The 25,984-nt window shown below is 45.7% G+C and overlaps 2 protein-coding genes across 5 annotated transcripts; one reads left to right on the top strand and one right to left on the bottom strand.

Annotated features, from left to right (window-relative positions):
* Positions 1-163: 163 nt before the first annotated feature.
* On the bottom strand, positions 164-25,076 carry LOC131668772 (mitoguardin). 3 transcript variants are annotated; one of them, XM_058943197.1, is made up of 10 exons: positions 24,819-25,076; positions 24,405-24,555; positions 24,186-24,329; positions 2,911-3,098; positions 2,602-2,739; positions 2,392-2,504; positions 1,780-1,803; positions 1,490-1,658; positions 1,173-1,406; positions 164-1,101 (listed from the first exon to the last, which is right to left on the bottom strand). In XM_058943197.1, exons 1-10 carry the CDS (start codon positions 24,930-24,932, stop codon positions 784-786), a joined length of 1,593 nt encoding a protein of 530 aa, XP_058799180.1. In that variant the 5' UTR covers positions 24,933-25,076; the 3' UTR covers positions 164-783. The 3 variants fall into 3 exon arrangements, with proteins under 3 accessions (XP_058799180.1, XP_058799181.1, XP_058799182.1); XM_058943198.1 differs by lacking the exon at positions 1,780-1,803; XM_058943199.1 differs by lacking the exon at positions 2,602-2,739.
* Positions 7,003-23,589, top strand: LOC131668774 (protein unzipped). 2 transcript variants are annotated; one of them, XM_058943202.1, is made up of 5 exons: positions 7,003-7,235; positions 19,055-19,248; positions 19,952-20,298; positions 20,382-20,716; positions 20,790-23,589. In XM_058943202.1, exons 2-5 carry the CDS (start codon positions 19,059-19,061, stop codon positions 21,328-21,330), a joined length of 1,413 nt encoding a protein of 470 aa, XP_058799185.1. In that variant the 5' UTR covers positions 7,003-7,235; positions 19,055-19,058; the 3' UTR covers positions 21,331-23,589. The 2 variants fall into 2 exon arrangements, with proteins under 2 accessions (XP_058799185.1, XP_058799184.1); XM_058943201.1 differs by having other exon boundaries at positions 19,946-20,298.
* Positions 25,077-25,984: the final 908 nt, after the last annotated feature.

Here is a 25,984-nt window from a genome sequence, read left to right as displayed (position 1 = left end):
AAGATAAATTTGTGTTCTATAATAAAGTTAGTAGTGTGTTAAATTAAAACATTGCTTTCAGTTATTGAAGAAACACTTTATTATTGTGCCAACTAATTTAAAAGTAAAACAATATAAAATTACAATACTTAAATAAAATCGTAGTCGTGAGAGTGAAAAAGATTGTGTCAACCCTTCATTATGCATAATGCCATTGATACTATTCTAATAAATACAGGAGTAGAGTTAAAAAAATGCAAAGTTCAGAAAATCTTTACTTACTTTAAAAATCATATATTTTTAGTAAAGGTTGTACAAAGATTACCTTGAAAGAGCTATTATGGCATCATTGTTTCGGGAATGTATATTTCGCGTATTTTTTGTTCAGATGCACAGCATCATGTATTATGAAGCAAATCAAGATTCAAACAAAATTTACAACAAAATAACAGCTACATTTATATAATTACAATTATATGCTGTACACGTTGATAAATCAAATGTACACAATAAAACGAAGTAACAAAATGAAATATACAAATGTGCGAGACAGAAAGGATAAACGCGTAATTCTTTGTTCTCCTAACGTTAGGCAAGAAATCTACTTAGAATTTGTACATAAAGTATATATAACAGTATCCGCAGTTGGCGGAATTTCTTACGAATACTTTTACGTGAACACTTTGATTACAATGTTTGTTTTGATAGTGAATCATAACTATCTCGGGTTAATCGAGGATAATCGTTTTTGTCAAATGCGAGCAGCAGTAGTAACTTCGATATTTACATATATGAATTAACACTTTAACAACCCTCTAGCGAAAGTCTTTGATTGATATTTTCAACCCGAATTTTCATTTCTCTGAGGACATCCTCTGCGAGATCGTCGACATTCGTATATCTAACTTTGAAAAAGTTGAATATATCTTGTAAAAATTCGACTATTTGTTCTCGAAAGTAATAACATGTTGACCTAAGGCTACTTTCCGGTCCCAGAAAACCCCAAACTAGGACTGGAGTGACTTGTTCGGATATGGAGTAAAAATGCGCCATGAAGCCTCGCGGATATTTCAGCATTTGTCGTTTGCCCATCAGTACCGACCAAACAGCCGTACCAATCGCCTGTAAACAAAATATTGATTGACATTCACGTACGTGTTTATCCTTATTGTGTAATAATCCCATTCACTCACCGTTTCTCGAAAACTCGCGGAAATCCATCGATTCTGTAAAATAGCTTTGATAGACGACGGTGGCTTTTCGACCTCCTCGAAAGCGTCCAACAATATGAAATCAATGACCACGTCGTAAAAATTGATACACCTAACTCCCCTTATGCTAAGCTCCTCGTCCATAATATCCAGACTAGATTCTTCGGTAAGGAACTCAAGCATGCGCTCGTAATGAGTCAAGTATTCTTTGGGTTCCTGCAAACAAACGATTGCCACAATTAGCGCCGCGCACTGACAAGTGAGAATTAAATTTTAGTTTCCTCTTGTTGCTTCTTTACCCTGTCTGCGAAAATAATTAAATCGCTAATGAGCTGACGGCCAACGTCGGCGATCCACGTCGCTGCACTAGGCTGCCCGAACAGACGAGTGTAAGCTTGCCTAAGGCAGTGTACTTTCGCCAAGTACTCCACGTCCGAGCCGCACTTCACCAACTCCGTGTGTAATCGTCTGGAAAGAAAAGGATTGCAATTATAATCTCTGCAGAAGTCGACGCTTGGTAAGCTCAGCTAGCCATGTGCCAAATTAAAATGCATTCTCAACTAAAATAATAGATGTGATTACCACGTACTTTTCATTGCCGCTTCTGGTCATTCTGAAAAAAGCAAATTACGAAAATGGTTTGTAATGAGGTAACTCATTTAAAAATGGCTGCGAGCAATGTATGTGTATATTGTGTATACATGTACTTTAGGATAATTGAACTTGATACTTTGTTTTCAAACTTGGCTAGCTTCGCTTGTTTTAGTATAAAAAAAAACGGAACGTGTGTCACAAGTTTGTAATTTACTGTAATAGGACTTTTCATAGCAAGCATAAATTCAAAAGTTTCTATAATAAGCGAGAACCAATATAATTCTCTACATTAGATAAAGTAGATCAAGTTTATGTGCAAAAAATAAAGTTCCTTTACAAATAATAGAAAGCCGAATTCAACAAAGGAAATCAAGCTCAAACGAAACAATAATTTTTCAAACTACTTTTGGTGTGCTGTTTTATCGACATAACACATAGTCAATGAAGTGGCGCCAACTATTTACAAGTTCTATATAGCTAATAGCCAGTTACGCTACAACATCGAAAGCTACCGAAATTAGTTAATTAAGTATAGACTCTTTGAAGAAAAATTGTTTAAATCGTTGCAAATTCTAAAAGTTTTTACGCTATAAAAAATGTAGCAAACCTGCAAGGAATCCCATTATCTTCGTGTTGTTTCAACGCAGCATGATACAGCTTTTGTTGCTCAAAGTGTGGGAAAAACTCGGAAAACTCCTCGAATTCGCGCAGATCTGCAACCTGAAAAAACAATGTGACTTTGTAAAGGCGACTCTGAAAGATTCCAGAAAAATTCAAGCTTCGGATTGCATGGACGAATAACTGAAATACAACATACACCATCTTTTGCAGACGCGTAGGATTCGGGCGACGAGGCAGGATCATGTTTATCTCTGCTCATGGATAGTCGGGTTCCTAACGTGGATGGCCTGTGACTCTCTTCGCTATCGCTGTCATTTCGGAATAGTACCGAGTGCTGTGGAATTTTAGTTGATTCGCGCGTGAAATGGAGATTGAAATCAAACTTCGACGTAATTTTGCGAATGGTTCGTTTGACGCCTGACTATCGACATCTGATCGCTCTTTTGTTCTTTTCATTTTTTTTTTGCTCAATCGACGGACGTGAATGATGGGAATAAGCGCATACCTGATCGATGAACAAAGCTTCGGCTTGATTCTGCATCTGAAAGCCCAAGTCGAGGAGCTCCTGCACGTCCCGGGTAAATTTGGCATCGGCCTTGGAGGGCAAAGCAAGGGCTTCGCTGTTGATGGCCGAGCTGAAAGCTGTGAGAGCGTCTTCCCAGCAATAGAGGGCCCGCTCCAGTGATTCCAGACCTGCCACATTGCAAACGGTTGGACGATCAGAACACGGTCACATTGCTCTTTCATCTTTATTCCACGCTTTATAACATCCCGGGTGCGATTTGTGTTTCTTCGCCAGAGACAAGGCAGGACAAAAAAGTAAGGTTCTTCGTAGGCTTTTACGACTCCGGCTGGCACAACAAGCGCTAATCTCGTTCATAAGAAGGCACATCGTACAACTGGCTGTTCGCTGTTCTTATTGCTTTGCGACACCACTCTACAGTCTACATCAAGGAATATAAAGTGACGCGTGCTAAAAACCAATTCCAACGATAAAGTACGCCCGAGCTGCCTGCTGGCAAGTGTCAATTTGCGCGCGTGCTAGATATTGAAAAGTCATCCGCTAAGAGAGAGAGAGAGAGAGAGAGAGAGAGCGAAGAGAGTGCTTGAGAAAGCAAACGAATAGTGCATTGCCGAAGAGAAGAGATGGATGTGCCTGCGTATATAAAGTCGGCGGCTTTTATAACATTCTCGCTCCGAATAGCAAGCTCAATCGAAGTATTTATTAAAGCCGCGGCTGCTAAAATAGAACGACCGCTGTGCGAACGTTCGAATGCTACATGTATAATTGGATTCTCTTTCTCGCTTCGATATGGTTTTTTCATGCGCGCAAAAAAACGACGCGTACAACGCGATGTTCCTCCGAAGCCAGGTGGCGGTCGTCGTCGAAAATAAAATAAAACAGCAACGCTGCTCGTGACTCGCTCGTTCCTCGCGAGGAATAAAGAAACGAGCAAACACGAAAAACGAAGCAAAGTCTGCGAAATCTCAAGATTATGCACGCTCTGCGGAGCGTCTCGATCCGTGGCGAACCCCCATAAACGAAAGAAATTCCGAGATAGTGACGCCACTTGCGTCCGCGCGAAGAGTAGCGCGCGCGCTTGTGTGCGTTAATCATCGAGAAGAGCCCCGTACCGTCGCCGCCGCTGTTTTTAATGCCGCGTTCGCCATTTCAAACGGAAGTCTTTTCCTCCGGCGACCGCGAGCGCTGACTCATCTTGATTATCTCGATTTCATCTTTCGTCGTGCGCGCGTGTGTTACGCGCGCACACAGACACGAGGGTCCTCGCGGACACGCGCGCGAGCAGCTGCGGATATCCCTCAATTTGTGCGTAACGGGTATATATATGTCAGGCGTGCTGTACGTGTGTGCATTTCGCACGCGCCGCCGTTCCCGTATGGAGGGCAAAGTTCTCCTTTCTTCTTCTTTTTTTTTCTTCTTTTTTTAATACGATCTTTTTGTCGTTGGTCTTTTGAAGAATGTACAGCGCGTCGTTTCGCAAAAAAAGTTACGTGTCAGCACATCGACAGTCGCCCGGATTTTTTCTATACTTGCACTGTAAAAGAAGGTCGCTTTTCGATCGAAATGATTCTCAAAAGTTTCACAGCACAACTAATACTACATACGTGTTGTACATATCAGCCGTAGGACAAACATTAATGTCAAGGCCAATCCAATCTAAATCCAAACTATTTATGTAGACGCACACGTTCAAGCACTTCACGTGCCGTATTTAATTACACCTGCTTTTCTATACACTTACGAAAAACTGCAGAGCAGGCGCGCGCGCACACCCACACAGAGCAAGGATTAAAGGATTAATTATGCAAAGGCAATGACTTTAGCAAACGTCTGCATTAGCTTCGCAAGCGCTGAACAAAGCTCACGAGCAAACATCGATCCGTTCGCTCTCATTATAAATCATCGCTTGTGTTTAGCTTTGGATGCCGAAAAGCCTTTCACCCTTTTCCCGAGTCCAATGGCAAGCGCAACAAAAGTAACGCGTGCGCTTTTCCCCGGGTATTTCCCACGGACAAGCTTCCCCCAAGCTGCAGCAGCAGCCGTGCGGCGGCGACCTTGCCATTGGAGGCAGGGGGTAGTCAACACGTGGTTTATCGATTTTCATTTGGGCAGCAGCGGCCATGGTGGTCGGGAACGGTCTTGGGAGAAATAGGGGGGGGGGGGCAAGCAGGGAAAGAGAGAGAGAGAGAAAGGACGACAGCAGCAACGCAGGTATTCCGAATTTCGACGTCGGTACGCGCAGCTCTCGTGACGTAATCCTTTTGGAGGTTCGTTATTGGAGGAGAGCCGAGGGGTCGATACGCGCCCGCGCTGCCGACGCTCGTCTCGCGCAGGGCAAGCCTCACGCGTGCACGCACGCGCGCGCACACCTCTGCTCGCGCTCTCGTCCGGCGCCGCGCGGCCGATTGGCGGATTTTCGGCGTATTTCGATTATCTAATGGGGCAAGCGCCTCGCGCCGGTAATTGCGAGCGCCTCTCTCTCTCTCGCTCTGCGCTGCTTCGCTCTCGCCGACGCAACTCGCAAGAACCGGAGCAATCGAGTCCTTTGGGCGGTAGACATTCCGCGCCAGGCAAATTGAGTGCCGGCAAGCCGAAGCGCGGCGCGCAATGCCGTCGATTTCAGCTTTTCGCCTTTCCCAGAGGCAATGGCGCCGCCGCCGCCGCTCGACTGTCTAGCAGGCCTGGCTATGCGCGCCATCGAGTGTTTTCTTTTCGTACGCGCGCGTCCGCGGATAAATATGTATAACGCTACACCACGTTCCCGTTAATGCCGGCAATGAGAAATCGTGCTCGGTCATCATCGTCGATTGAGAGATGCGAGAGATCAGCTGTAATGGACTATCCTCTCTACTTTCGATTTATATACAACTTCTGCCTCCGCGAAACAGTTATACATTCCCTTTTTCCCCATTGGAAATTGAGTCAATGTACAACGAACCAGTGCATATTCGCGCACACGCTTTTAGCCTTTAATTTCCCGTCATTACGCCCGTCAGCGGCGTAATCATGGTTTACAAAGCCTCCGCAATAACAGTGAAATTCAACCGAGCGAAAGCTTTCCCCACCCACCATTTGATATCAGGGGAAAAAAGAAGACTTGTGTTAGTGAAAATGTCACGTTCGAGAGAGAGAGAATAAATTCGCGTTGGGGTGAGGTCGCGGCGGCGATTGACGAGGTATTTGCTCCCGACTCGACGATGCAACGCAAGAAGCGAGCTGCTTATACGAGATGTGACGAGGTGTGATGGTAGGTAACGAACGAGGTCGAATACCAAATGAGACGCTACGGACATTTTCTTTGTAATCTGTTCGTTGAAAGAGATGCGGTATTTGCTGTACCTGTGGCTCGCGGAAATTTATCGGACAAGGGTGTGCCGCGATATTGCTGCGGTAAATCAGCCAGGATGAATAAGCAAAGAGCGTAATGCGTTTAAATTTGGTCTCTCTTTTGCAAACGAATCGACAAAGGTAAACTGTCTGCGGCGCGAGTGTTACCGTCGAACAATGTATCGGCACTTCTGCGGGCAAATTTTATTTCTGCTTCGCGGCTCTTGTGCACAGAGTGCGATAAAACGAGCTGCGGACATTACGCGGTTTTCCAAAGACTGAAATTAAAAATAAATGCCTTCCGAGAGTTGCAAGAAAATTCAGAGCGATACCGCCGGTCGTAGAATAATAATGCGTATTTGCATATACGACCGAAACGAAAAAAATAAACATTCCGTCATTTTTACTCCAATTCAGAGCACCAATTGTCGTTTCTTTCACAATTGGCCTTAACAAAAAAAAAAGCGCGGGGAAATTCAATCCTGCGATAATAAAGCATATCCACGCTTTCCCACTCCTCCTTTCCACAATAGCAGAGTATTTTTTGCAGTTCCACGAGAGAGAGAGAAAGATAATTCGAAACGTACTACATACAGGCAGACATCACGGACTTGCTCTTTCTCTCTGTCTTTCTCCCCATGGTTTGGGTCGCGACGAGGCGCGCGCGCGCGCACACCCCAGCCGGCCGCTGGCTGCGAGAGAGCGTGCGCGCGAGCCGCTGGCAGCAAGCAGTTCCAGTTGGGCAGCGCGACAAGACGGACGCGCGCGTAACAGTTCTCTCCTCGCTCGCTGTGCGTTCGTCCCAGTGTTGCAGTCGCAGCGCCTGTCTCCCAGCTCTACCCCCTGCGCGAGCGCGGGAAACCTGCCAGCCGGGCAACGAATCACGAAGATTCGTTTGTGTCTGCTCTGTGCGTTCAATCCCAGTGATACTACAGTTGTGGGTGGCGCGCTGTCCCTCGACTGCGAGGAGGGACGCGAGAGTAAGTAAAAAAAAAAAGAAAGAAAGAACGAGAGAGAAATACGCCCCTCGCTTCGAGGGGTTGCGCCTTATTTCGACTCTCCCGATTTTTCAGTTCCGAGCGGTGAATTGTGCGACGCGCCATTTCTCATCGCTTTTTCGCGAAGCAACGACTCAGCTCGGGTTACCACCTAAACTGCTGATAAAGAGTTCTCTTTGAAAATCAAGAAGCCACTCGTCGCGTCACTGCGTCGACGGCGTCGAAAAAGCATATCCGAGCAAATACAGCGAAAGGCGCAAACTCGCGAAGCATTCTCCGGTACGAGACAGCTAGCTGGCTCTCCGTAATCCTGCCAGGTGTGCGGAATTGATCGCGCGTGTGTATAAACCGAACTCCGCGGCGACCAGTAGACGCCGGTCGTCGTCCGATGTGCGCGAGCTATCGCCGGCGATTTACGGCTCTCGCTCTCAGCCGCTGCCAAAGTGTGTATACGCACTGGCGCAATGTGCGCGGCTCGCGGGGTTGAACGAGTCGCGGACGCAAATCTCGTCAGTTTTTCTCTCTTTCGCGGTTTCTTTCACGAAACGAAATACGATCGTCGAAAAGACTGCCAGATTCTCCTCTCACTCGATGCTTGTCTAATATTTACGAGCAGGTTCCCGAAAGTCAAGTGGAAGTTATAATTGCTTGCGAGCACGCGTTCGCCTTTACGTGTGCGTGTGTATTGCGTCACGTGCTCTCGAGCGATGATATCATAGTCCCAACGAATATCCTATTTACCTCCTGCCGGTGAGAGATTTTTTTTTCGATAAATGCATGTACATGTAGGTCCGACGTAATTCGTCTTTTCAATCTGCGCCGTAGTCGCACTCGCGAAAAAGGGCATTTCTCTCTCTCTCTCTCGCTCTCTGAAATCACACACAACTTCATTTTATAACGGGCATATGCATGTGTGCGCGCGTGCGTGTGAGTGCACGCACGAGGGAGTTTCACGGCCGAGCAACCAAGCGCTCCAATCGCACACACAATGCGCGCCAACGCTCAGAGAGAGAAGTGAATTTTCGTGGCTCACTCGTCGTCGTCTCCGTCCTCCTACTCCTTCTCCTCCTCTCTTTCGTTCTTTTGCCCTTTTTTTACTGTGTTCTCTGGATTTCTTTTTCTTTTTGCGGTCGCGGACGCGACTCGCTGCGAGAAAAGATATATAAACACGCTCGTCAAGACAATTGCGCAGTGGTACTCCTCTGTGAAAGATTTTTGTGGGCACACCGCGGCTCAACGGCGAAAAGCTTTATTCCTTTACGTCTCGAGCAAAGTAATTCGTCTCTCGAGATAGGTAATATTTTTAATAAGTTTTTCGACGATGAACCACGAATTCTTTTTCCAATCCGAAAGAATGCGCCTGCGATTGAAACGAATACCATTCATCATAATTACATATATCTCGAGCCGTAACAAAAGGAAAAGTTGAAAAGCAGTACATAAACTCCTGGAAAGTTTCAATCGCGAGGACGAGAGTGTAGGGAGAAAAGCGATTCTACGCCGTGAACAGCGAACACGATTTAGTTTTCTTTTTTTCGAGAAAAATGAACTGTTAAAAAAGAAAACGTGGCCGGACAACAGCTGACGAGGGGAACGAAAAGCGAGCGAATTGAAAAACTTGTAGTAGCGGCGCTTAGGGAAAAAAAAGGTCAGCTACCTGCCCTCGGTGGTTCGCTAGTTCCGCTGCTTGCTCATGGTTTCTTCTATGCCCTTTCTCTTTTATTTTTTTTTTTCCTGCTTCGGTGCCCGATGGGATTTTCTTCCTCTTTGATATTTCAATCCTGCAGCGTTGCGGTTTATTTTCAACAGCACCGATTAGGATTAGAAGGAATTCACCGTGTTTATAGCCACACGCCGCCGTATTATCAGTGTTAAAGTCGTTATCGTCCAACTCACACGCGAACCTAATGAATCCGATCTGATTCTTTCTGCATCGACTTTCAGTCGGTATATATGCGTAAATATTCTTAATCACGGAAACTCTCCGTTTGCGCCATACGATGTTATATTTTTATGTACGTGGCACCCGCGTGAGACAGACCTGTTTTATAGTAATTTTTGTTGCTGCTGTTTTCTTTTCTTTTTTACACGAATTCTAGCATCAATATTGAACTTAGACGTTTCGTTCGTATAATCGGGGAAAAGTAATCAGAAAACGTATACACTGAACGTGGAGTGGGTACTTTCAGATGAGAAATTTCGAGTACACCATAAATATTCTTAATAGACCTCTTCACTTTTAATGTCATGTTTCAATTAAACGAACCCCGCGATAAATTCCGCAGTAAACATTAGTCGAGTGGGCATTCGGACAGCGGCGACGAGATTCCAAAAATAAATGAAAAGCAGAAAAAGAGATAACCTTGCATTTTCAATTTTGCAGAGCGCGAAATTTCGAGCGCGCAGTCGCGGGACAAAACTGGTATAGCCGCGAGGCGAATTTGCGTTGATGAAAGCGTGACGCGGCGCGACTCAGGTGACCTTGCTACGACCACTCTTCTAATGCAGCAAAAGGTCTCATCTCTCTCTCTCTCTCTCTTTGTTTGTCTGTCTGTTGCGACATATATCGAGCGGGAAAACTGCGACGCGTCGGCAGACTCATTCTTCACGATAAACGTCGGAAATATCGAAAAGTTCGTCTGCACGGGAAGCTGCGATTGGACGTTTTCTTCCCCCTGCACTATTCGGTGTACTTTATTTGATCGATGGTTTATCTTTGACAAGTTTTGATCGAGCGTTGCGCGCATGAAATTTGAAATTTATTAGCGTCACTAATTGCACAAGTTTTAATGAAAAAAGCGGGATACCTGGGAAGCTACCGTTATACTTGTAAAGCAGCCGATTTGCGCCATGGAAAAAGGCGAGTAAATTTGAAGAAGAGCGCTTCCGTGCGGTCGAATACCGTTTTCCTTCTGCTAGTTTTTAGAGCTAAAGAACTTTATCGATTTCCACTCCATTGCACCCGGAGCCGCTCTACATTTTATTTATTTTTTCCGCGCGACTGCACTTCATTGCCGCGAGCGAGGTAGCAAAGCCAAGCCAAATTTGCAATTTTCCTCCCGAGCTGTCCCTGCCCGCAGCTCAATATCATTTGCAGCGCTCGACCACTGCCGCGTACGATAAAAGGCACTGCTTCAATTCCGGCGCGCACTTGACGTTAATCAAAACACGTATCGCAGCCGAAAGCAGTGCCGTCACAACGACCCGCACACGCGCATTCAAATAAAGGCGAGCACGCGCGTCGGGCAGGTGCGATATCCGCTTTTGCTCTGCAGCTGTGTGCACGCTAGCGCGCGGGTAACGTTTACGGACCGTTATTGCGGGCTCGAAAGAAATCGCGCGCAGAGAGAGAGAGAGAGAGAGAACCGACAAGCGCGTCAAGCGCCACTTTGCTCGGCAGCAGTGGTAAGATCAATTAGCGCGGCTCGATTAAACTCTCTCCCTCGCACGCTCGCGCTTCCGAGAGACCGAGCGCTGTTCATTAAATTCATCCGCGCCTGCGGACGCGGAAATAAAAGCGCGCGCCGCTCTTTAAGGTGTCGACGGCGACGACGACGATTTTATCGACCTCGATGAGCTTGATCAATGTGACATCCTTTGATGCAGCCGGGGGAGGGGGGCACCAGATTTTCGTGCGACCGCTCTCTTTTTCTCACCCTCTTCCGCGTCCTTTTTTTTTTCTCTACGCCTTGTGCGGCACCGAGCACAGTTGCATTTATCATCCGTGCGCTCTCTAACGCGCAATGATTTCTCGCGGTCCCTTTTGCGCGAGCGACTGTACAGTGTAGAGAAGTGCCGACTTTTAAGGACTTTTTATCGCGAGAGCAACGCTTGACGCCATCGACTCTTTTTTTTTTTGTACGCGCTACACAAGGCTTCCGGCATGAATTTCCGGCAAGCAAACACGCACCAACAGTATAAACTTGTCTCTTGGATATACCTAAATAATTATAGGCTTGCCAACGTGGAAGCCAAGTTTATTTGTTATTTTTTTAGTATAGCGTGACCGTGCGCTTGCTAGTAGCCGCTTACAAATCCGACAATCGATTCTCTGCTGCCGCCGTTAAGAAGCTTACAAAATGCAATTCTCTAACCCCCAACAGACAATCGTACAGCCCTGCGTTGGCCTCGTTTCTCCTTCACCCGAAAAAAGACAAATTTATATGCAAAGCGAGGCCGTTCCGATTTCAATTTCAGTTACACAGGGGCAACCAGATATCGCGTTCATAGCCACGCCTTTAAGCGAATGATGGACCTTCCAGTCGCGCAGAAATTCAGTTGAAAGCCGAGCGAGAGAGAGAGAGAGAGAGAGAGAGAGAGAGAGAGAGAGAGAGAGAGATAACAGTGTAATAAAAGCCACGTACAACTAGGCAGAGGGGCATAAATCATCGCGAGTGATTTTCAAAATAATCATCTGGTCGTTGCCGAGAATCGCCATAAAAAAATGCCTCTCCTCGTCGGCGGACAACCTTGTGAGAACAGGGCAAATCGCTTGCAGGGATTTAAACGAGAGAGAAGCCTTACGCCCACGCGCTTCACAGACTCTTTGTCTTTCCTCTCCCTGCTCTACAAGCGCTCGCCTCGCTGCTGCGCTCCATTGACACTGGTGCTCCGCGCCAGAGCAACGAGATTGGCTTGATTTTTACAGAACGACATTAAACCAAGGGGAAAAAGACGGGGGAAGGGTATCGAGTGTTCCTCGCATCAGCAGCCCGGCGCGATTCGTTTTCTCTCGGTCCATTTGCGCAATGTCTTTGTCAGACGAGAAAGAGGATCCGCGCGCCTTTTGAACATACGTTTAGCGATAGTTGGAAACAGTGCAGGGCGATCGGTTCGGCTTCATCTGCGCTGCTGCGCCCGGCCTCCAAAACAATTTTTCACGAGAAAAGCTGCTTCGCGTCGTAGATCGGACAACTTGATTAGCTCGAACGAAAGTCGCTTTGACATCCGAATCCGTCGTTTTACTTGCGAGGAAGGAGTCACCACTGCCAAATGCGCGATAAAACAGCAAATCGCCGCGGCAGATGACGTAAGCCGTAAGAGGAGGAAGAAACAAGTCCACAATTGCAGAGGCGTTCATTCATCCGAGCTGCGCCGGCGCGAGGACAGTAATTAAGTCGGCTGACTTTTGTCGCCTCAATTGAAAACGGGTCCGCGACGACTTTTCGATTGGGACGCCACACAAGGCTGACCGGTTCTTTCGCTGCACGCTGCGGGAAATCGACGATGATCTCATTGTTTAATCGCGCAAGACCTCGGCAAATTGGCCATTTCGATTACGCGGCCGCTGGCTATCATCTGTGTCGTTGGGCGATTACGAAATGACACGAGAGCTTCTACGAAGGAATACCGTCACACGCGCGAGTAACCGTGGGCGCACGGCTTTGGCGAGAAAGATTATTTTTCCACGTTCGACAGCCGACTGCCGATACCGAGCAACCGATTGTTATCGCCGTCGTCGTCGCCGTCGTTGTGGCGCAGTTTGCAAAAACCAAAAATGTAGTCGCAGTCGCCACCACGCGCGTCTCACGTAACCTTCTAATTGATCTCAGACCGATTCCGCAAGCCAGCCAATATGCCCAGTGCACATCTTAGGATGTCCCTTCGGCGAGAGGCGGCTCGGGGAATATGGTGGTATCGACCCCATAGGGACGGACGGGTTACAATTCCAGCGTCGAGCCAATTGCCAAACCGTATGACGGCTATGATACACGGCCTACCTCCACCGCCCGTACCCCGAACTCCAGAGTGACTCAACGGTGGTTAAATCGCGAGTGTGCACCTTTACCGCGGTCGAGCTTGACACGAACGACGGGAAATGTATTTTTCTCTCTCTCGTTTCTCTCTCTCTCTCCCCCCCATCCCTTAATCCGAGAAGGATTGGAGGCACGTGAAAGCGCGCGAGTAACATCGGACTACGCGTTCTGCTGCAAGCTTGCCGGCTTATATACTGATCGACACGTTGTTTGGCCGCTCGCGGGTTAGATTCGGTCGTCAGTCTATCCGTTCGTCGGAGAAGGTCGATCGCTCGCCGACGACCAATCTTCGTCTTATATTGACGGGGAAACGATCGGCTCCGATCGTGCGACGGACTTGAGTTGTACCCGGTGCGCGATGATTGATAAGAGCGAGTGGAGCGTGGGCTGCCTATCGAGCGCACGGGCTCTCGCCACCTAGCGGTCAATCTTATCAGCTGCGCTGTTTTGTTCTCTGCGCTCCTCGTAGTAGGCACTCAAATGCGCATGCACGCGCAGCGACGTTGCTGCCGAAGCCTCCCTCCCCGACGGAAATGGCCAGCGAGTTTGTCGGATTAATTTGTAGGAATAATAACGTCCCTGCTGCGGAACGGAGACGAGGAAAAATATGTACGAATCCCGAGACAACGCTACCGTCGATCGCGAGTCACGCGACGAATGAAAAGGATCAACGCACTCTTGCACGGATTGGCGGTCTCGTGTACTCAAGACGTAATAAATCACTCTCGCGCGAGGGCAGCAACGAAGACGCTCGCGCGATCTCCATAAAAGCATCAATCACGCACCGCGTACACGCGGACACGCGACTCGCAGTAGCGAAAAACTCTTTGCTCTTTCGAGAGAGACACTTTCTCTCTTTCTCACGTGTGCGTCCGTGCGCGGGTAGGGGGGTTATCATGGTAACGCGCTGACAATGCAGCCGAGCCAAAAATCGATACGCACACTCTCTGTCCTCTGCATGGCTCAGGTACAATACGCGGTGGGCGCGAGCTTTCTTCTACTTCCACCGGCAATTGAAAATTAGCTGTTTTGGCTAATGAACAATTAAGTGCAGCTGCATCGTAAATAATGCGCATATGCGCGACACGTGTGCGAGTGCGATCTAAGTTTTCGATTACGCCACTAGCCATATGGCGCGCGCCGGTGCGCTCTGGTCTCCAATAAAAAAAAAAAATAGAAAAGAAAAAAGGAAGCGGTGGAGGTAGGTCGATGCTTTTACAATGGTAATAAGTGTCACTTTTGCGAACGATAAACTCGTTAAGAAGCAGTACATTAACGTATACTTTATCGACTGATCACGCGCACTGCAGGAGGTTAAAATTGTCTACGTACGGGAGAAGACAAACGTATCGAGAAACCAAGAAAGAGAGAGTGGAGCTTGTTGAACACGATCTCGCGTACAGCCGGTCTTTCAACCCTTCTCAGACATCGCTTTTGTCTTCTTTTACTCACTCCCATGCGCGTACGTTCGTTCATTCATGAGTAGGCTTAAGACACGACACTTGAAGCCGTTTTTGCGTGTGCATTTCAATGTGTTAAAGTATCCTTGTCTTTTGTGGGTGCAATGGGGACTGTTGAAATGTGCTCTCGTGTGCGTTATATTTTTAATACTCGATTTTGCGGACAAATGAATTTCCCCATTTATTTGATCGGAATTAAATGCCCGCGTGAAACCGCAAATTCACGAGCAATTTTGCAAGTCGCTCGAGATGAAGAAATCGATGCAAGCAGCGTTTCGTGTCTGAGCGGCTTACGTGCAATCGCAATTATCGCTACGTACGCAAGTTATTTGTGAATATTTAGCGCGTCGGCTTAAAAAGTGCGCGCGCGCTTAGCGCCGAATCAATTCGATTGGACAATCTGCTCGAGTTCGAAGAACGAATAAAATCAAGTAAAGACCGTAAGCGGATTCGATAATAACGTTAGATATACGCCTATAGTGGATACCTATGCAATAACACGATCGCTTTGACGCTCTTCTCATTTCCGTTGTTGACGCGGCGATAAGCCTAATTGCGCGTTACAGCATCCAGAATTCTGCGAGTCCGCAAGGCGGTCGACAAGGCGCGACGAGCATCAAAAGCCTCTTTTGTGTGGCATGCACCTTCTTCTGCCTATAGCGCAAAACGCGCGTTCACGACGGCTGGCAGGTAGCTGTGCGCATAAAGATGACCAAAGTAGCTTCCGAGCAGCAGCGTCTTCCTTTTCGAGGGCCCTTTGCAACACACTTCAGTCTAGACGTGTACACGGCCGAGTATAATTCAACAAAAGAGCCTCTTGCATGCAATGACTCTCGCGTCGTCTCGTTCTCTTATCACCTGAGCGAAGCGAGAGCTTGTCTAGACAATTCTTTTAGAATGCAACGGATGTTCGTATATACACGCTAGCTTTTCCATTCTCTCCGGCACTGTATAGCGGACGCGACGCGACGATTAATCGCGCCCTTGGGCGGAGGAGGGGGGGGGGGGGGTGAAATAGAGACATTGTGCGCTGCAGTTTTCGCACGGCCTTCGACGTCTAAAGTCGTCGAGCGCTGCGCGACGTCATTAATTTCAAAGTATGCCTATGGACAAGAGCGATTACTATTCGCGAACACCTCGTCTTGTTTTCGTGAAACCTCGTTATAAGGGAGGTCGCGCCAAGTGGCAACCGTTAAAAATTTCAGCTTGTCTATCACCTTGCGCAATTGCCGCTCTATTCAACCGCGCGGAATACGCGTACCAGCGCAGAGTTTGCTTGGCGGCCGTTTCACGCTCACGAGAGATACCCGCGAGTGCATTAATGAGAAGAGTCTCGAGCTTATACAGCGCAGCGGGGAATTCACCACGACCACGCCGAAAGGTATAGAGGATGATTTTATCTCTGCTACGTAACGACGCGCGTATCAAACTCGTACGAATTGCCAGAAGCAATTATACAATTTTTCCGAGGTGTCAGTGCTCGTTGCGCTCTCGTGCGCGCGCGCGCGCTTTCCTCGCGCCCGGCGAGGGACAAAGAGTTCCCTTCTGTGCCGAGGCGGGCGCGCGGCGGCGACAGTGGCGGCGGATTTTCAATTAGCTCGAAGCGCGTGTCCGCCGAGGGAAGGAGAGGGCGACGCGCGTCAAAAGAGTGCCTCTCGCAAAGTGCAAATTACTCGCCGCAACAGACTTGACTTTCTTCGCGCGCGAGTGCCGCGACAAAAGTGCACTTTCCTGTTCGCCGGAGTGCCTCCCCTCTTTTGCCCCGAAGTTTATTGCCTCTTCGAATTAGCTTGGCTATTCGCACGAATTCGTTCAACGACTCTCCATTGTTTCGAAGCGCTGGAAAACACGCAGCTGACCCCGAAACTCCGAGACCAGTATCGATCTTCCTCCCCAAGCACCCCAAGCACCGCACAGCTATCTTTCGTCAGCTATCTCTCGTTGGAAAAAAAAACACCAAAATCGAAAAAATTATTAGTTGCTCTCTCTCTCTCTCTCTCCAACGTAAATCGCGGTACAGAAGAGGCACAGCAACGGCGCTACTCGACCTAATCGCAGTTCGGTCGCGGTCGGCGAAAGTCTGTTCGTCCTCGTCGCGGAATCGATGTTTTCGAAGTAGGCCACCCGCCAGCGCAGCGCCGCTCCCTTGCCGCGACCTCGCTCGAGGGCGGCGGGCAGTCGGTCCTGCTTGCTTTCCAGCACGGCCGCGCGCGTGCCTCGAAACCAAAAAGCAAGGAGGCAAGAGGCAAAGCCTAGGATCTTATGCCACGAGGCCGCATGGCCCAGCAAGCCCTTGCCCTCGCGCAGTCTCACGTAACGCCTTCTGTCGCCGGTCGAGGAAATGCCTTGCTTTTGTCTTGCGTCGAGCGTGACTTTGACTCGAAAGGTCGCCGAGGCTCCGCTGCGCGACCTACCTGGCAGCACCGCCACGGCAATCTCAATCCGCGCTCTATTCGGCACTGATTGCTCGACTTCCTCTCTTTTTTTCTTTTCTTCGGATGGATTTGCTTGAACGCCTCCGCGCAAACGATGCAACGTCGTCGGCTTAATCAACGGCATATTTTGCTAACGTCGCTATGAGCATGTCACAAAGTCCATTAGTGGCTGCGCGACTGATTGAATTGACCTCATCTCTTCTCTTTCCCCACGTGATAAACGGATTCTCATTCCATCGTGATTGCTCTCTATTTGTGCTCCGGTATGTCGGCGGAAAAAAAAATTCAAACGAGACATTGTCATAACGAGGCATTGAGCAACGAAAAAGAATCTATGGCTTCCTGTGGTTCGTTAGAAAGAATTACGCAATTTTCCGTGCCACGCCTTGTTGCCTCGATTCCCTAAATCACTGTCGGATCATTAACGGAATAACGTCGCGATGTGAATTTCATTCTAATTAGCGGAATTTTCCGCAGGTAGCCTGGAGAGGATATGGCCGATAATTAAAATCCCATGTCGGTATCAATCGAAATTGCAAGCTGTCGAAAGGAAAAAGAAACGAGCGCGGCGTCGAAACAGGTCGAGTGACTTGTTCCTCGAGCGATCTACCATTATGATAAACGTTTAACACTTCAACCTCGTTCCCACATAAAAATCTGAATAATCTCGTTCGACGTGTAGCCATAGCGGAGCTTTCTGAAATCATCTCTCGGAACGTGGACTCGCTCGCCAAGCGTTCTAATTATTGCCATCAGAAACGTCGACTGATTTATATCTCGCCGAGTGAGCGTCATGCGCGTAGGAGGAATCGCATTGCACGGAAGCCTTCGCCCAGTTTCATTACAGACGCGCGAATGTCAAATCAACTATGTATCGCCACCTCTCGTTCTAATAGTCATTGTATAAAACGTTCGCGAACGTGAACTTGAAGTTCCATAATAATCAGCGAGCGTGCCGTGAATAGCGGTTGCAGCGAAATTGGCATCCACCGCTTCCACTCCGTAACAGTACTATATATTGGCGAAAAGTGCAGCAACGTGGCTAGACAGGGCAAATTGGTCGGCAACGGGACTAATGTGAGCGAGAGCCTCTCTTAAAATCCGACGCATCGCTGGCTTTTTGCGACGCGTTTTCGCAACGGCTTTTTTAAAAACAACAAAATACAACTTTTCAGGCATTCTGTCGTAGCTAATTACATACTATGACATCCTTGTAAAAGCACGACAGAGAGAGAGAGAGGGGGGGGGGGCAGGGGGAGACAATCAGTCTACAGAAATCAGCGCAAAAAATTGCATTACGACGGGATACCCGTCGCTAATTTCCTCACTACAGTGGAGCCTATTGTTGACTTTCCAATAATGAAGACCTCGGCAGCAGAGTCGGTATCCCGTGAAATGATCCACGCGTGTGTATTTCTATTATTCTCGTGTTTTACGCGTTATCATCGCCGCGGGATCTGCTTGCATAATGGCCGGCTTTAGATGATCAAAAGGCATTTAGCGATGCACACGAAAGAAAAGTTGCTCGCGCGTGCAATTGTCGTCGACTAGAGCTCCTTTCGCAGCCAATGTATTAACCGCGCGCGATGACCGTTGCAACGATCATTCAATGAGAAAAACTTTGGCGAACTCGCGCGACGGCAAAGATTCAAGAAACAAAAGCGAAAGCGTGCTCTGTACGTACATTTATGCGAAACTGGCTCGCGAGCGGAGATATTCACCTCGATAAGGTGTACAAGTGTGCGCCCGTAGTGCGACGTTTCCTGACGGAATTTGGCAGCCGTTCCGAAAAAAAAAAAAAAAAAAAAAATTGAAATGCAGACTGCCAAAAAAGTTCGAGCGCCAGCTGGCCAGCTGCGGTCAACGTACTTTGCGCAGGAATAAGAGGGTGCGAGAATCGTCAATCGGCAGGCGTTGCTTTGTTCGGTTCGGCGCTGTTGTTCAGGCGCGGGGAGGTATCGGCATGGCTCGCACGCCGGTCTTATCTGCGCGGGAACGCGGCTAGATCCAGTTGCGCGGATCGCTTTGCGCGAGCGATAAGATCTTGCGCCGTCGTTGAGCAACGGACGGTCGGTTGAATGAAAACCCGGCGCCGCCGACCGGCCATTCCCGATTTCACGCAGCACGGCTGCTCGTTTCGTTTGTCGCAGAGCGATGATGTGGTTAGCGCTGAGCGCGCTGCTGCTGGCGCAGCATTGCGTCAACGCCGACACCAGCGTGCACATCCTGTCCAAGAATTACAACCAGCTCATCACCTCGAGCACGCTCAATTGGATATCCGAGTCGCATTACAGCGCCTCTAAGGAGTTGGTCATCGGGGGTTTCGAGACTGTTCCCAAAGAAGGTTTGTACGCGAATCGATTCATTGTTCTGCTCGCTCTATTTTTACAGCAGACGTGCTCGAACGGGGCTAAGAGCGAGGCGCGCGGCATAGCTGTCTACCGCTGTGCGGCTTTTTATCGATTCGTGACTAAAAACTATTCGCCGTCACAGCCAGACAGTCGAAAAGCGAGAGAAAGAGAGAGAGAGAGAGAGAGAGAGAGAGAGAGAGAGAGAGAGAGAGAGAGAGAGAGAGAGAGAGAGAGAGAGAGAGAGAGAGAGAGAGAGAGAGAGAGAGCGGAACGAACTTTTGCCAACGGGCTTTACGATGTCTCGCGCGCCAACTGCGGCTTTGCATCTTGTACACAAGGAGAAACGAAACAAGTTATCGTGCGTGTCGGCTCGCTGACGTAACGCGCCTCGCGCTAATTTACGATCTCCAATGAAAACTCTTTGGTGAGAAAAGAGCTCGCGACGACGATTCCGAGATAAGCCGAAGAGCGGAAAGGTTAAAATGCAAAGTGGGACGACGCCTGCGCGCGTAATGACCGGTCGAACGCAACGCGCGCTCTCGCTTACGGTCACGCGACATCTCTCGTGCTCACGCTTCTCGTTGTTTTCTCTCTCGCTGACGGCGAGAAGGTGGTCGACAAACTACGCGTTTTGCTTCGCAAATACAAAAAACCAATAAACAAGCAAACGGAAATGCTCTTATTTAACAGACGGAGGCACCGACACGATATCGCGTTCGATCTTCGTATGCCGCGCCCTGCATAATGGTGTCTGGGTTGCCGGCGCCAGGCGAGACGGCGAAAACAATTGCACCGTCAGTTTGACTGGCAGCGTACGCACGTACGAGCGTTATCAGTTGTTGGAAAACGTGGAGAACGCAGGACGCATCAGCTGGAAGAACTGGACGAAATATTACACACCGGTGCCGGGGACCGTAGCGAGCTCGGACAGGCTGTACGTAGCCCGAGTGACATTGGAGGACGAAGCGATGGGCAAGCCAGTCCACTACATCGGCACGCTCAACGCGCAGGACTCGCTCGGCATCATCACTTACGTCAAGGAGGTAAACGCCCGGTTGCCGCCGTTTGTCGCGGCGCGCACTTTTTCGGGCGCGGCCAGCTTAATCCCTGCTTGGTTGCTGCGCAGAACGGCGAGGAAAGCTCCTCGGAAAAGGGCCAACTGCTGGTCGAGACGGAGCCGATCTCTTACGAGCTCGGTTCGGTCAAGCTGAATAACGCAAGGAGCAAGGCCACCAAGAGGGTGCCGCGGACTTTGGGAGTGGCGACGATCAGCAATGCAGGCTCGGCGCCGGGCACGATGGCCGAAGCCTTCTCCTACGAATACGTCTACCGGCTTTCTTGGGGACAGGGCCACGCCATGCTTCGCGGTCTCGAGACCAAAATCACTCTGGTCAACAAGACCAAGCTGCCCGACATTTTGTGGGGCATCGAGTTCAAAGAGAATCGCACCGCAGTTCACACGTGAGATCTCGTTCTTTTATTTCAGCCAATGCCCCGCTGGAAAGAGGCGATCTAATTGAGTGCCGGTTTTCAGCGTGGAAGTGCATCTGGAGCCAGGAACAGCGGTCAACGTCACGCTTCACGGCACCTACGCAACCGTGGAGACGCCGTACAGCGGCAAACTGTCGTCGCACTACGACGACAATTCGTCGATCAATACGCGCCAAATAATCGACGAGCGCCAAGAGGATCTGGTAATCGACGTCACTTCGGAAATTGGTCCAGTCTACTTCCTCGGCAATTTCAGTCTGGTTCCGACGCCGGCGCCCACGCCGTTGGCCGAACCAGCGACTACGACCACTGCTACGAGCACGACGAGCAGGCCAGAGACGACGCCGAGCTTGACTACTGTGCCAACGACCACGCGCCAGCAGCATTACAATCTCGACGACAGCCAAACGGAGCAGCAGTACAGCAAGGAGAACGTCGGCGTCGATGAGAACTCGATCGTCGAGAGGCCGCAAGGCGACGACGGCGGTCCGCAATCGCTCAAGGACAAAAACCATGACAACTCGGCCGCCAATCTGTCCTCCGCTCTCGTTACGATCGTCGCGGCTGTTCTCCTGACGACGTGAAGCGACCAAAGATATGCTCTGTCAGCCTATCCCCCCCCCCCCCCCTTTATCGCAAACACCACCACACCCTTCATCGACTATTCCTCGTTGCATTTGTCTCTTTATGTCTGACGGATTATTATAGCAACGAGAACACCTCTAGAAATGAAAATAGTTAGAAATTGTATTTTCCTTTATTTTTGTCGTGTCGCGAATGGAGAGAGCTTTATTGCCTTGTTGCGTAAACGACGAGAGCTAGTCTCAATATGAACCCACACAAAGTATATAGAAAAATCGAGTACAAGCAATCGAGAGAGAGAGAGAGAGTGAGAGAGAGAAAGGAGAAAGAAAAAGAATAATTAAAATACAGTGCATTACATTCCGTCTTTTAACAATATACCTAAAAGGAAAATTTTTTAGATTAGAGAGAGAACCGAAATACTTTCAGATCGTATATGCCTTCTTCGATATAAATGTGAAAAAGTTCGTTCCGACTGTGACATTACCTTCTTTCATTCGCCCTCCTTTTTTCTTTATGTTTTATTATTGAGAATGTTGGCGTACTTTGTATTACCTATGTATTTTATTGATTGACCGAACTATTATTATTAATAGAGGCTATTTTAAGTATATAAGCGTTAATTTTAACAAACGAAAAGATGATATATGTTTTATTTGTTTGTTAATCGAGGTAATTCGGAGCGCAACAAGCTTTTTCACGGGTTGCGCGACAAAATCTTGAATAATAATAATGATAGCAGAAAAAGATTAAGACCCTTATTCCTCACAAATCCAATGACAAAAAATCGTTATATATAACGTATAGATAAATATAAATATAATATATACAAACAAATTACATATATTATATGTAACGCGGTGTCAAGAGCCGCAAAAGCACAAGAGCTACTTTTATTTTAGATACGGACCACCTTCGAAGGTGTGCAAGAGCGAGCGAGAGAGAGAGAGAGAGAGAGAGAGAGAGATATGATCAAGTGTGCGGCAATTAATGTGGACGATAAGACAAACATAAAATAATAAGAAAAAAAAATAATTACGAAGAGATACGATATTATGGCGTATCGGCGATCGTTATATTTTTGAGAATGCAGCGTAATTTTAGACGTTTGTAAGGTTTGTAAGCGTAGCAACGTAAGTATTTATAGGCAAGTTTTATGCGAGGGCTTATTCAATTCCTAGTATGTGCCGATGTCAATCTCAATAAACAAATGATGCAGTGTTTGCGACACTTGCGTTCGCGATGGGCATTCGATTATTGTTGATAAGCTGCTTTTTCAAAATGGAAGCGAATATCTTGTCGACGATTTCGTGATGCTCCTTGGCGAACGGAATTTAGAGTCAGGCTCGAGTCTTGAGACGAAAAAGGAGAAACGTTCATTGCTTTTTTTTGGTAAAAAGCGTTTGTTGTTAAATTTAGCTGTAGGCGCAATGTTTCGTTAACGTAGTTTTTAACGATTTGTTTGGACAAAATAATAATAGTGGCATCGACGTTGTAAATACTTTAGAAAACTATTCCATAAGTATATTATTAGAGAAAAAAATTGTTGACAAATTATTGTTTTACTTTCTCAAACTCTTTTTTTATTCGTTGACATTCATTACTTGTTCAACTTTTTACTTGAAAAACATCACTTCCAAATAGATTGATTAATTGGTTAATTTCTATAAGATAAATCAAATAGTAACAAATGTTCATTCGAAAACAGCCAACAAAAGTCCTAATTAATAAATTATTATACACATATTCTACGTTTGAGAAAGCAAAGATAAAAACATTCCAATAAGATTACTAATTTTTATGCTTACAATAGCAGGCAGCAATAATGAAGGGATAGATAATGCAGATTAAAACGATTTTGGTGCGACTCACATTTTACAGCGCAGACACCCAAGACGAGAATAATGAAGCCAAATTCGTTTTGCCAAGAGATATAAACGCGAGAATGCTACCTCGATGTAAGATTAAACTGTCTATTTACAGAAAAACTCGTATTATAATGCTTGGTAAATGAAAAATGGAAAAAAATGAAAAAATACAAATGCATTTATGACTTGAAATATACGCCAAATATCTCTGTAACAAGCTTATTTAAACGCGTGTACGTAACATACGAAGAGAAAAAATAAATGTTATAATATATTGATCTATCACTTTTATCGCTATCATTTCTCTCAGCTTATTGCTTACACGTTAAAAATTATTTAACGGTTAATCGATTATTTAAGCAATTTAAATCTGTATATTATTATGTAAATATAAATACATATAATTAAAAATATGAATTACAAAAATATTTTGTTCCCCTTTTAACTTTTCATAACATTTTTGAGGATTTAATTACTTTGATCTTTTAATAATAAAATTTCTATTGAATTATATCCTTTTTGTTAAATACTACTTTTTTCATAGCATATTGTTTTATTTTTAGCTAAGGAAAAAGTGAAGTAATTTTGGTAAGTGTATTACAAACTCAAATCTTTATAAAATAAATTTTATAACGACAAAGTTGTAATTAAAAATAATTCAATTTTTTTGCAAATCAAATATAATGTAAAACAAATATAACAATTATTCTGCAAAGGTTGTACAAATATAACAAACAGCTACTTGAATTTCTGTGTCATGTTTACCTTGACACTATTGTAAGCTATAGCTATCTTAACAAATAATTAAAAAATTCTAAAGTTGTTCTATAGAATCTGTTACAACTACCCTGCTTCAGATTAAATGATTTGCAATCTTGTATTACAAAATAAAATTGTTAATAAGTTCAGTAGGACTTTCTATCCTCTCAAATTTACATTTATCAACAAAATAACAGAATAAAATATAATACTCGCAGACCATTACTTACCAAGAACGCCATACTGTTGAGGGGTCAGCTTAGCATCTCCATCGAGTCCTCCTGGTACTGACGATATAAGAGATGCTCTATCACTAATGTGACTACGTGTACTAACTTCACTACGTCTTGCCCAAGATGCTTGAGACACAGCATCTGTATGTAATTTAAAAATATATCATTCCATTAAAATGGATATATTTGAGTTACTAAATGAAACAAAAAGTTTACCATAATTAGAAGCTTTAGAATTCATCAATCTCTGCCTTGAATCTCTTAGAAGTCTTCTTGAGGGTGGAATTGGATGTCTTCTGCGGCGTTTTAAATATTGTGCTAAACTTCCTAATAAAAGTGTGCTACCTGTTATGCAAATAATTATTATCTGAAAACAAATAATAGCAATTATAGTCTCGTACTGTTATTAAATTTTGTAATAAGAGTTTAAAAAATGTTCTGGACTTTTACAGACTTTGACATTGAGAGTTTGGCAAATAAAATTATCTTAAAATTCATACATAATATCGTTAATTAATTGTCGGATCTCTCATTTAATTTTTTCAAATAAAAATATAGAAATTTGCTAGCTTATATAAGATAGTCCATGGGTTCTCACATATTTGGAGGTTATTTTTGTAGGTTAGTTACCTTTTGCGAGCGTGAAAGGTTGATTTTTGGCAAAGAAACAACGTAACGAGCGCAAAATTTTTCAAGAAAATCTTGCGCTTGTAAAAGTGACATATCAAATTCACAATTTTTCATATAAAACAATTTCACGCAGAGATCAGTACCGATGGTAAATCTAAGTTCTTTCAATTCAAATCGGTCGGGTCAAAACACTTATACGAGTTTGTTGTTACGCGTGTGTACTGTATAGACACGTGTGTACAAGACCGTACCTCTATATACACTAGCGTAGCATAGCAAAAGCCTGTCTATGTTAGTTATTTATGTGCCAGGTGCGTTTCGAAGCCGAATGCAGCTGGAAAGAATGTTTGTAGCGCGGGATAGTATATTTATATCCCGCGCTCTTTAACATTTTTCTCAGACGCTTTCGACTTCCATACGCTCTTGGCACTTAAAAAATTTTACAGTTTAGGCAGAGAACATGTGAGGGTATTTGCGTGCAGGTGACACTTAATTCATAAACGGTGGCGTACGACGCAGCAGTATACAGATTTTTTATAAATTATTTGATTATGAAAAAACAAATTTAAAGTAATCTTTTTAAGCTTAAACTGCAGTTGAACACATATTTGAACTTATATTTAAATAACAATATTTAATATAAATGAATTTTCTAATAATTTACTTATATAGAATAAAACTTTAATATTAAAAATAAAAACATGAAATATTTTTAAATTACTTCTGGTTGTTTGTAAACGTACAATTTTTAAAAACATAAACTGATCTTGTTTTTAACTTGTTTCCTAAAAAGTTGTTTCACACTACTTCTAATTCTGCTTGTTACACCATGAAATTCTTCTTGTACCTGCACCTTCTTGTTTTTAGATTTGATTTCGAATTTTTAACTTAATAGAAAAGGCTAAAATACAGTTGGAGGTTACTTCCTGAAATTTCTTTTGAGTAATATTTTTAATTTCCTCAAGATATTCCCTTTCATTTCGTAGCTACACTACATGGGCAAAATCTTTCTAATTAAAATCAGATGTTATAACTTCTTGTAATTCCTCCTGCTTAATATTTTCAAATTGATCTGTATTAATATGAGTCAATTTTGTTGAATTTATAGTAGAATTATATCCAATTTCAAGGTTCATATTTTTTCTTCTTAACAAAACATTTGACAC

The sequence above is a fragment of the Phymastichus coffea genome, unplaced genomic scaffold (genome assembly GCF_024137745.1).
Source record: "Phymastichus coffea isolate CEN01 unplaced genomic scaffold, Cenicafe_Pcof_1.1 PCOF00083, whole genome shotgun sequence".
In the NCBI taxonomy this organism is placed as follows: Eukaryota; Metazoa; Arthropoda; class Insecta; order Hymenoptera; family Eulophidae; genus Phymastichus; species Phymastichus coffea.
Note: the sequence above shows the minus strand (reverse complement) of the source record. Positions and strands in the feature narration are given on the sequence as shown.

Excerpts from the sequence above, each read along its gene's own strand:
- LOC131668774 (XM_058943201.1), top strand. The coding sequence starts at position 19,059 with ATGATGTGGTTAGCGCTGAGCGCGCTGCTGCTGGCGCAGCATTGCGTC. Across the intron at positions 19,249-19,945 it reads CGAGACTGTTCCCAAAGAAG|ACGGAGGCACCGACACGATA; the intron begins GTTTGTACGCGA and ends CTTATTTAACAG. Across the intron at positions 20,299-20,381 it reads TCATCACTTACGTCAAGGAG|AACGGCGAGGAAAGCTCCTC; the intron begins GTAAACGCCCGG and ends GTTGCTGCGCAG.
- LOC131668772 (XM_058943197.1), bottom strand. The coding sequence starts at position 24,932 with ATGAAAAATTGTGAATTTGATATGTCACTTTTACAAGCGCAAGATTTT. Across the intron at positions 3,099-24,185 it reads TCAACAGTATGGCGTTCTTG|GTCTGGAATCACTGGAGCGG; the intron begins GTAAGTAATGGT and ends GCAATGTGGCAG. Across the intron at positions 1,804-2,391 it reads GATAATGGGATTCCTTGCAG|AATGACCAGAAGCGGCAATG; the intron begins GTTTGCTACATT and ends TGCTTTTTTCAG.